Source organism: Camellia sinensis, chromosome 2, assembly GCF_055761805.1.
Source record: "Camellia sinensis isolate YWXY chromosome 2, ASM5576180v1, whole genome shotgun sequence".
Taxonomy (NCBI): Eukaryota; Viridiplantae; Streptophyta; class Magnoliopsida; order Ericales; family Theaceae; genus Camellia; species Camellia sinensis.
The window spans coordinates 220145910-220157529 of record NC_138962.1 but is presented as its reverse complement, the minus strand read 5'-3'; the positions used below and the strand labels follow the sequence as shown (position 1 = coordinate 220157529).

The 11620-nt window shown below is 29.6% G+C and overlaps 1 protein-coding gene across 2 annotated transcripts; it reads right to left on the bottom strand.

Moving 5' to 3' along the window:
- Positions 1-26: 26 nt before the first annotated feature.
- On the bottom strand, positions 27-6893 carry LOC114269864 (putative polygalacturonase). Of its 2 annotated transcripts, none has more exons than XM_028211224.2 (6): positions 6093-6893; positions 3507-3845; positions 2030-2150; positions 1304-1478; positions 1055-1125; positions 27-959 (listed from the first exon to the last, which is right to left on the bottom strand). In XM_028211224.2, exons 1-6 carry the CDS (start codon positions 6126-6128, stop codon positions 247-249), a joined length of 1455 nt encoding a protein of 484 aa, XP_028067025.2. In that variant the 5' UTR covers positions 6129-6893; the 3' UTR covers positions 27-246. The 2 variants fall into 2 exon arrangements, with proteins under 2 accessions (XP_028067025.2, XP_028067026.2); XM_028211225.2 differs by having other exon boundaries at positions 3507-3842; positions 6093-6269.
- Positions 6894-11620: the final 4727 nt, after the last annotated feature.

Genomic DNA, 11620 nt, shown 5'->3' with positions numbered 1-11620 from the left:
TGCTTCAACATTGCTCTTAGTCAATATTTTAGAGGCAATCCAATCTTGTTTTCTTATTGAAACATGAAGATAGGGCATTGGACATAATCGTCAACCAAGCTGCTAATATATTACATTTTTTTCATAATATGTAGATGGTACAAATTTAGAGAGTTCATAGGTACTTCATTGAAGGGTTAGTGCAACTCCTGAGCTCAACTGTATCTATAGGTAGACTTTCCGAAGGAAAATCACACATTAGAGAGTTCATAGGTACTTCATTGAAGCGTAAGTGCAACTCTTGAGCTCAACTGTATCTATAGGTAGACTTTCTGAAGGAAAATCACACATTCCGATTTTCTCTGGACCCTGATCTGGCAACAAGCCGCACGGCGGAGGAGTCACACTGCTCGTGATCCCCTCAATGTCAGTGCAAGTCCAAGGCACCTTCTTTGCCTTCACAGCCATCCTTATCGTCACATTTGAAATGCAAATGCCGGTGAATGGATCACCGGAAATCCCCTCCAACCTCGCTGCCATTGAAACGTTCTCTGCCACCACGTCTCTATAATTCACCCCTTGAATCACCGGCAGTGCTTTTGGATCATAGTGGGTATCGGCGTGGGACCCATAATTTCCGGTCATCCAAAATGCCCACTTCATGGTGTGCAAGGTCATGCCTTTTACATATATGTCCTTTACGTAGCCTCCCCGGCCTACAGCTGTCTTGATCCTGACCCCTGATTCGGTGTTGATGGCCACGATGTCCTCGGCCCTAACATCTTGGATCCCGCCCGACATCTCGCTTCCCAATGCAATCGTTGCACTGAATGGCGAAATGCACGTGAGCCGTCTGATCACCAACTGTTTGGTTGGCATACCGTATGCTATCCCATACTCATCCCAACCGCTTTTAACCGCCACACAATCATCTCCAGAGACAATATAACAGTCTTCAATTCTTGTATTTGTGCAAGAATCTAATCATGGAATCAAACACAAATGATCAAAAAGTCAGCTAATCAAGTGGCCTCCTAATGCTAATAATCACAGAGAATAAACAAATCGAACGGACCTGGATTGATCCCATCAGTGTTTGGAGATGTTATCGGGGCAATGATTGTAATGCCTTGTATAAGAATATTACTGCAATTGATATACACAATAATTTACCATCAGGTGATCTTATAGATGAGAAAAAGATCAGACTGTTGCTTTTGTGCCACGTGGACCAATCCGGGTGGGGATTGATAGGAGAAAGCATGAAACTTGATACTGATGCAATGAAATAGGGAGATTTAGGGTACTTGAGGGAGCAAATTACCTGCTGTAGACAGGATGGACATTCCATGCTGGGGAGTTTAGGAGCGTTAGATTCGATATCTGAATGCTGTCGGAGTGCATGATCTCAATCAGGTAGGGCCGGGTGTATTTTATCTTTTTCTTGTGGAATTGTAGCCACCAGAAAGCACCTTGGCCGTCGATGGTGCCATTGTCACCTAATATACATCAAATGTTGGGTTGTATGAAAGATTGGGGAAACCAAATGGACCGCTCAAAATTGATCGAAATATTGATTTTCTGTAATACTTTCAAAATATACGATTTGTTTCGATTTTGATATTGGACCAAATATTTTTATATTCAGACTCTTTGAGCATTAAATGATAGATGATGAATGAACACAATATAGGGAGGGAGACATTTAGATTAACTCTTTATTTATTCTCGAAGTGAGATTCTACTCTCAATCACTCCTTTATACACACTAAATCATAAAAATGGACAAAACAATAGTAGTAGGTGATTAGTTTCAGTTCTTCATTCAATAAAATCGAACGGTTCGATTGGATACTAAAATTTTCCTCAATCTTGATCGAACTTAATCCCTTACACCCCTAATCAAATTATACCTATCTAATTTGTCTAAGATTACTAGTGATTGTAGTCAAAACATATCCCAAATAGTAAAGCTAGTAGTTTTGAAGTTCAACTAGAAATGTAAAATTGCTATACATGTGATTTTTTTTTTTTTGGTTGAAAAAATTACCTGTAATAACAACATCAGTGAGGTTTGTTCCAAAAATGAAGCTGATATACCTTCCACCAGCTGCATCTCTTCCTCGACCGTACGATGGCAAAGGATCAATCACTGACCATTCATTTATGTCCTGAGAAACAGTTGATGATGGTGATGATGATGCAGTTAATTCACTGGATAAACACTACCACAAGATAACAACATGGAATGAAGGGTCTGTTTGGTTGTTATTTTTTATCTGTTTTTTATTTTTAGCAAACACTTTTAATATAGGGACCACTCAAATTTTTTGGTCAAATTTTTTGGTGGGAGAGTTGACGAAGTGCAAAGGGATGCAAAGTGTTAAGGTTAGTTTTTCAACGATGGTATGATGGAATTTAAATTCTCTATGTTTAAATTCAACCATTATAAAATGATTATTTAGGGTTTTAATCATTGTATTTTGTCTCTAATATTGATTTAGTCTTTGTAATTTTAATTGCATCAATTTTAATTATTGAATTTTTATAACGCTCTTTTAGTAATTGGATTGAAATTAAGGGAGAAAATAGTTTATTTACTCTTCTTAAAGTGATTGAAGGGTTGACTTCTAATTTGAAATATTTTTTTTTTATACCAATAATTTTCATTGCCCTTCTATCCCTTCGGTGTGAAAATTTTAAAAGTAAAAATTATTACAATTATAAAGTTATATGGATCAAATTCACGCAAGAGACAAATTACAAAGATTACGAAGTTTAGCTTCTTTCATTTTATTTTATTTTTTCTTTCAACCCACAATTGCAACTTGCAAGGTCCAAACGTAATTGTCTTCCTAACCAAAAGCGAATGTTGGCAGCAGCCAAACAAGGAAACCCATCCTAATGGCCAGAATCCATACACCTCACCATGATGAGGTTGAGCCGAGATCATGAGTTTGACTAATTCCCTTCCTCTCCAAAAATTTTGATTTCTAAAGCTCCAAATTTACTGTCATATTCCCAATTAATTTCTGAATACCCTTCAAATTTTGGATTTTTGGCATTTTATAATTCATAAGGGTTTGGAATGTTAAAAATACTTAGTTGCTCGATAATGTTCAAGTCACAATGAAACAACTTTATCACTATATTAAAACTCGACCTCATTCACCACTAAGAAAAAAGCAGTATACCCATCAAATTTTGTACTAGAAAACTCAAACACATACAGTGGATTTCTCAGTCTCAATTATGTATTTATGTTTTTAATGCACTCGCAATCGCACAATATGATAGAAATCTCAAAGCATACTCGTACAATTACATTTGTATTGGGATAGGGGTACGGATTTTGAAAGGAATCTCGAGCCAAGATAGTATGATTGAAAGTGCATTAAGACAAAGTAACAGAAATTCCCGTGTCAACAAAATACATGTATATGTATATGTGTGTATGAGTTGGATAGAAATAAAAGCAAAAAAATAAAATAATTTTTTAACCAAAAAAAATAATGTAAAAAGGGTACCTGGGAAGCAAGAAGAAAAGCATCTTTGTGGAGAAAGAGAGTGAAGTGGCTAGTGAGGTTGAAGCTCCCAGTTAGCCATTTTCCAGCAGGAACAAAGAGTTGTGACCCACCATCTGATCCATACTGGCTCAACTCATTCACAGCCTTTTGAAATGCTTTTGTGTTTGATGTCTCTCCATCACCAACTCCACCATAGTCTGTTATTGATGCACTGTGAGCTCTGCAACTTATTGCTGAGTACTCAAATGATGATGAATCCAAAACCCTTGCCTTTCTACTCTCAACTCTTCTACCAAGGCTAAACACTCCAAACAACACTAAAAGTACCCAAATCACCTGCTAGAACAGAGCAAGCCAAGCATGCATACCCATCAATACGAAAACAAAAGCACAATAATCAAACAAGCTATATTAGGATTGATTTTTATTTTATTAGATTTTATATCTTTTTGGTTATGTCTTAACCCTAACAATTAGGTTCGAGTACTGAAAACAGTTTGTTTGAAAATGGGGGTAAGCTTTGCTATCTTTCCGAATAATTAGAAAAATATTTATATAAATTAATAAATTTTATAAATATTTAGATTTTATTTTAGTTTATATTTTTGTACGCCTTGGGCTCAAGGATAAAGCTTGTTGTTAGTTAGGCAATTACTTTTTTTTAATTTTTTTTTAAAAAAAATAATTGTTAAAAAAAGGCCATGGGTTTAACAAATGCTAAAAAAAATTTACTTTTATTTTCTGCTTTTTTATCAACTAAACAAGTAACTATCAAATGGAGGCTTAAAATTTTTTAAATAATCATTTTGTTAATTTTTTTACCATTTCTTCTTTTTATCATCATGATTAAATTTTACTTGAACATATTCTTATTGAATGATAATATATAAATATAAATTTTATATAAAATTTTCAAACATAATGATATAGTTTAATAGTTACCTTTCACTTTAAAACAAAACATTCATAAGCATAATTTATATTTATAACAACATCAATATTACAATATTTTTATGATACTTTTTGCATAAATTTTTATATATAAATAGAATTTTTTTTTTTTTATTTTCACCATTATTTTTCTTTCTCGTCTATTCACTCACATTTATTACAGTATTACCAAATACCGTCATTCACATTTATTATAGTGTTACTAAATTTTTATATTTTTTTGTATTTGATGAATTTAAAAAAAAAATTACAAAATATTATATTTCGTAAGTATATTTAAATTAAGTGCATCTAAAAAATAAAAAAATAAAAATTTTGATTAAAATATTAAAAAAATCAATAAAAATACGGAAAATAAAAAAAAATTAATTTTTTGTGTAAGTTAAACTAAAAAAATATGATTGTTATTTGTCTTGAAATGACATGAACAAAATATTAATATTATTTTATTATTTTATATGTATAAAGATTAAAAAGCAAATATGTCATTTTAATCTGATAGAAAGTAAGTGTAATTTTTCAAATGTGAAAAGAATCTATAATTTTGATTAAAATATTAAAAAAATCAATAAAAATACGGAAAATAAAAAAAAAATTAATTTTTTGTGTAAATTAAACTAAAAAATATGATTGTTATTTGTCTTGAAATGACATGAACAAAATATCAATATTATTTTATTATTTTATATGTATAAAGATTAAAGAGCAAATATGTCATTTTAATCGGATAGAAAGTAAGTATAATTTTTCAAATATGAAAAGAATCTATACTAAACAGAAACTTCAATAGGTGTTAGTGTAATTTACCCCAACTAAAAAGTGGCTAATTTCAACCAAAAGCAAACACGGCCTAATGACTCAGAAACCTTCAAACAGATAGAATAATACTGCATACATGTTGTCTTTTTTAAAACCGACACTAGGCCATCTTTTTAAGGCCAGAGCCCATAGGATCAGTAATAACCAAAAAGCGACTAATTTCAACCAAAACCAAACATGGCCTAATGACTCACAGAAACATCCATAAAAATATGGTAAAATTGCATACATGTTGTCTTTCCTAATAGTGTGTTTGGTCGGGAGATTTAGGGAGAAATTTGAAAAAAAAAAGAAAAAAAGTGTGTAAAATTAGGTGAAATATAAGTGTATTTTATTCACATTTCACCTAATTTTTTCTTTTCCCTTTCTAAATTCCTCCTCAAATCCTCCAACCAAACACAGCGTAAATTTCACTTGGGCAGAAGCCTTGTACACTAGGCCATAGCATATGATGAGAGTCTTACCTATGACAAAACTCAAACACTAGCACTTTGCTTGTTTTGTTTTTACAATTTATTTTCTAAAAACTACTAAAAAACACTACTTAAATGAAAACAGAGGAAGAAACTGAAAGGTTATCTATGGACACAAAACGACTAGTCGCTTTTTTTTTCATTGGAAGAGAGAGATTTGGGACAAGAACTAGAAATCAAAGTAACAAACATCAAGAAACAGTCTTCTGGGTTAATCCACATTGAAGAAAATGGTTGTCAAACTAGAAGCCATATACAGTGGTACACTCTATTTGGTTGGTGAGAAAAATGGAAAAGAAAAGGATGGAAAGTTAAAAGAGAATGTGATGAGCGTATTGCTTACCCGAAAGCTTTTAGAGCTTCTCCACAACCGCCCCATTGTTGGGAATGTGAAATATGGAATGTGTTTGGTGGTGGTGGTGGTGTTGTTGTAAAGACATATGTAGTATTTATAGCAATAAAAATTACTATTCTCACCATGAATCTAATATCTCAACTTTTAGGATTGAGGCTTGTTTTCAGAATATTGAATTATAGTAAAAAAATATATAAAAAAAAAAAAAAAGTGCACTGTTCTCTTTATTTTTTTAACATACTTTTTGTAAAAACTCACTGAAAAGTCATTTCTCAAATTAGGCCCAAATTTGGACATAACCTGGATGAGAATTCTTCTTTTTTTTTTTTTGGATTTTTTTTTTTTTGTGTGGATTTTTAGTGATTATTTAATTCATTTTCAGACTATTTATTCAATTAAAATATAAAAAATTCACTAAAAGCTCATTACAAAAAATCAGCATAAAACTTTTTGCCAAACAAAACCGCATTACTTAAAACACTAAAACCGATTACAAAATCAACTTTAAAAAATAATCTTAACTATACAAAGATTGTGATCTCCATTATGAAAGATATAGTTTTACTTATTATATTATTGATGTTATGATTGATTATGTATTTATTGATGTTAAAAACCTCATACGGAGTAGGAGGTTGGTCTCATAGTCATTTACATACTTGAATAAACAATTTAAATGTAAATATAAAGTTGTAAAAAATCTCCCTAACCATTATAGAATAGAGGGGGAGTTCAAAGTAGATGAAGTTGGGATGTTGAAAAAACGGTTCTTCCTAATAATTCTATAATAATGAGTGATGAAATGACTCCTGTTTAAAGTAATAGCCTCTGTTTTGGAAGTTGGAGAGTTGGATTTTTTTTTTTTTTTTTTTTTTGACTAAAATAGTTAAAGAAAATAAAATAGGCTTCTTAGTTCAATAAAGTAAAACATCACATTCAATTTATAATCATTATATTTTTTCTTTCACAAAAAGTCAAAAAATTCTTCCCAAACAAGACTTTTTAGCCCTAGGCTAAAATAGCCAAAAAACCAACTTACATCCCAAACAAACTCACAGTTTTCTTTAAGTTTAAAAAAATAAAAAAACTACGTTTAGAATGTGATTTTGGAATGATTTAAATAAGTATACTTTTTAATTTTTTATGAAAAGATGTGTAAAAAAATAAAAAGATGATGGGTGTGTTTGGTTTGGTTTTGGGAGACAAATTTTCAAAAAAAAAAATTGAGGAGAGTTTAGAATTTTTTTTGATTTGTTTGATTGTATATTTTAGAAATAGTTTTGGAGTATGAGAGTTTGTGATGATTTGATATTTTATTGTAGTAAAGTAAATGTTTGTGAGACAAAAAATGATTAATTGATGTGTAAGGGAGATAAAAGCCCCGTTTGGTAGAACTGTGGGAAAGTGCTTATAGCTTATGCCTAAACAGCTTATAGCTTATAACTTTCAGCTTAAGCTGATTTCCAGCTTATTCTTAAAGTATATCCTGCCCCACTCAAAGAATAAGCTGTTTTCTGACTTCCACAAAGCTATAAGCTATAAGCTATAAGCTAAACCAAACACATCAAAATAGCTTAAATTAAGCTGAAAGCTGAAATAAGCTGAAATTAAGCTGTACCAAACAGGGCCAAAGTGATTTTGAAAAAAAAAATTTAAAATCCCTAAACCAAACAAAATTTAAAAAAAAATTCTTGAAAATTATTTTCTCAAAAACAAACCAAACAAAACCAATATGACTTAAAAAAATAAAAATATAAAAAGCTTACTTATATAACACACTTAAAAAAGATTTTTTTATTATAAAAAATAAATAAGGATAAATGATGACAGAAAAATGGTAGTTAGGAAAAACTGTGGGTATGTGAGGGAGTGAGGTCAGAGTTAGTGGGGCCCAAATAGCCGTTTCAGTTGGAAGTAGTGAGTGAGAAAAAAATCATTTTCCAACCTAAAGGCAGCGCATGACTATGGGCTCACCAATCATAAATTATCAAAATTTTAATTATTTAATATAAAATTATAAATTTTATTTTCTTGATCAATCAAAACTAGGAATGGCAATGGGGGGCAATGGGGTGGATATTAATTCCCCATCCCCATTCCCCTATAATAAATTTTTCCCATTCCCCATTCCCCATTCCCCATGGGTACCACCCTCCCCATTTTTTAATGGGTATGGATTTTCCCCAACCCACTTTAATCCCCATTTTTATTTTTTATATTTAATGTAAACAACCACTTTTTTTTTTTTTTTTTTTAAGGTTCACAACAAAAACTAAATATACATTCAATCCTTTTTCTTTCTTTTTAAATATATTTAATGTTAACAATTTTTTTTTTATTTTTTTTTATTTTTTTTTAAGGTTCACAACAAAAGTTAAATATACCTTCAATCTTTTTTCTTTCTTTTTTAATATATTTAATGTTAACAATTTTTATTTATTTATTTATTTATTTTTTATTTATTTATTTATTTTTTTAAGGTTCACAACAAAAGTTAAATATACCTTCAATCTTTTTTCTTTCTTTTTTAATATATTTAATGTTAACAATTTATTTTTTATTTTTTATTTTTTATTTAAGGTTCACAACAAAAGTTAAATATACCTTCAATCTTTTTTCTTTCTTTTTTAATATATTTAATGTTAACAACCTTCTTGTTTTTCTTTTGTCTTTTTTTTTATAAAGGTTTTAGCTAAATATACCTTCAATCTTTTTTCTTTCTTTTTTAATATATTTAATGTTAACAACTTATTTTTTATTTTTATTTTTTATTTTTTTAAGGTTCACAACAAAAGCTAAATATACATTCAATCTTATTTTATTTTATTTGGTTCAACAACAAAATCAAATACACATTAATTAATTAATTAAAAAGTTTGTTTTATAATAATCAAATATATAATTTTGAGAAAATCAAAAAGTTTGTTTGAAGAAAGTGTTATAAGACTCATATTAAATTGCATCAGGGCATAAACAAGGAATTGTTAGCCACGGACAATTTAGACATTAAACCATCTTTCTCTTAGCAAATTTGAACAATTCATTTTAATTTATCCAAAATCTAATTATACCTTAACAAATCTGAACCACTCATTTTAAGATATCTATACATTACCACACCCAATCCATCCTCCATCTTCTTCCTTTAGTCCCCTACGAATTTTGTTGTTTGTTACTTTTAAAAAACAAAAAATGTTTTTTCAATTAAATTTTTACTAATTTCACAACACCATCACCACTATTCTCACTTTCACTGTCACACTACCATCACCATAGCCACTACCATCATCACTGCCGCCATCACCCCACCACTATGTAACAATTTCTACTTTCACCTTCGTTCCATCACCACCACCACCAAATATAAAAAAATATATTTTGAATTTTTTTTATAAAAAATATTTTTCATTAAAAAATATTTTCTATCTAAATAAATGAAGCATAACATTGGGAAACAAGCTGATTTCAGTTAAATTGTTCATAACTAAGAAAAATTCTTTTAATTTAAAAAAATTTATTTAGTATGACTTTGTATCCCCTTTCTGTTTTTCTAGCAAATAAATCATGTACCCATCATTTCTAACCAATCACAACTCATGCTTGTTTTGATTCTCTACAATTTTCTTATTTTCAAATACATTCATATATATATATATATATATATATATATGTATGTTGTATAAATTGTGTGATAACATAAAACAAATAGATTCATACTCGTTAATTGAAATTTCAGAACAAGCAAACCATTCTGAAAATTACAATACACAACAAAATAAAATAACATAGAAAAGCAAACCGAAACCTACACTAGACAATGTCCTTAATTTTTTTTAAATAAATTTAAAAAATTCTAGATATGCATAAAATTTGACAAGAATAATGTGACAATGTTAATTAATGTGTATTTGATTTTATTGTTGAGCCAAATAAAATAAAATAAGATTGAATGTATAGCTTTGGTTGTGAATCTTAAAAAAAAAAAAAAAAAAAAATGGTTGTGAACCTTAAAAAAAAAAATTTAAAAAAAGAAAAAAAAATTAAATATATATTTAGCTTTGGTTGTGAATCTTAAAAAAAAAAAAAATGGTTGTGAACCTTAAAAAAAATTAAAAAAAGGAAAAAAATTAAATGTATATTTAGGTTTTGTTGTGAATCTTAAAAATTAAAAAAAAAAGATGGTTGTGAACCTTAAAAATAAAATAAAAAAAGATTGGAGGTATATTTAGCTTTGGTTGTGGATCTTAAAAAAAAAAAAAAAAAAAAAAAAAAAAAAAAAAAAAAAATTGGTTGTGAACCTGAAAAAATAAATAAATAAAAAAAAGAAAAAAGATTAAATGTATATTTAGTTTTAGTTGTGAATCTTAAAAAAAAAAAAAAAAAAAAAAAAAAAAAAAAAAAAAAAAAAAAAAAAACATATGGGGAAATTAGTGGGTACCCATCCCCAACCCATCCCCTGTGGATATTTAAAGAATATCACCTACCCTACCCAATGGATAAGAAAAAGAGGAGAAAACCCATGTATTTGGGTTGGGTCTCCATGAATACCCATAGGGTAGGTTATCCATTGCCATTTTTAATCAAAACACACCTGACACCACGAAATCATGCCGCAGACGAAGCGTGAGTGATGTCCATTCATATCACTCAAGTATTTTTTTTTTTTTTTTTTTTTTTATAGGACCTCCCCCATAATTCAATCTCGTGAACCTTTTTCTTAACCCCACTCAAATCAACCACTATTGCCGACCCACTTCACGGGTTTTCGATTATATATTGGCCCACATTAAAAAAAATAATAAAACTTATAATTCGATCCACGTGTCACGTCACCTGCCTAATGTTGAAGGATCTCCCTCCGTCCATTTTGATTGTCCGCCCTTTTCCTTTTGGATTTTCATCCTCTCTCTTCCCTTTGCTGAAAGCTTTTATTTTTATTTTTATTTTTATTTATTATTTTTTTTTAAGTAATAAAATGTTGAAAAAACCTTTTCTTTCATGAAATTAATATCAAATTCAGGATTTCACTTTTCTTTCATCAAACTGAGGACCAATGTATTTTTTATCAAATCACTGTTCATAACCGTTTGATTTTTACCACTGAATATCCTCCCAGGTGACCACCTCAGGGCAAAAAATTGTGAAAAAATTTCATTGACCGGTCAACCCCCCGAATGACCACCTCAAGGCAAAAAAATGTGAAAAATTTAACTCTGTTTATTTGTGTTTTCAAAATATGATTCTACACTATGTTTTCAGTATGGTGTTTGGAACGTGTTTTGGAAACACGTTTCCAAAACTCTGCAGAGTTCTCTGCAGTAGCCGCGCTTTTCAGAATTTTTTTTTTCAAAATTTGGCTTAACAGGACGTTCGGCCGGTTGACCGGAATAGTGAATTTTTTTTTTTTTTTGCAATTGATATGTTAATTTTTATATAATCGAAAAAAATATTTTTTAAAATTTTTTATGTGCTTTAAAATAATTTTGAGTTATATGTTTAGTTATGAGTTGTAAATT

Coding starts and splice junctions, on each gene's coding strand:
- LOC114269864 (XM_028211224.2), bottom strand. CDS start 6,128: ATGGGGCGGTTGTGGAGAAGCTCTAAAAGCTTTCGG. Junction 2,151..3,506: donor CTTTTCTTCTTGCTTCCCAG/GTACCCTTTTTA, acceptor ACTGTTTCTCAG/GACATAAATGAATGGTCAGT. Junction 1,479..2,029: donor CACTGATGTTGTTATTACAG/GTAATTTTTTCA, acceptor GATGTATATTAG/GTGACAATGGCACCATCGAC.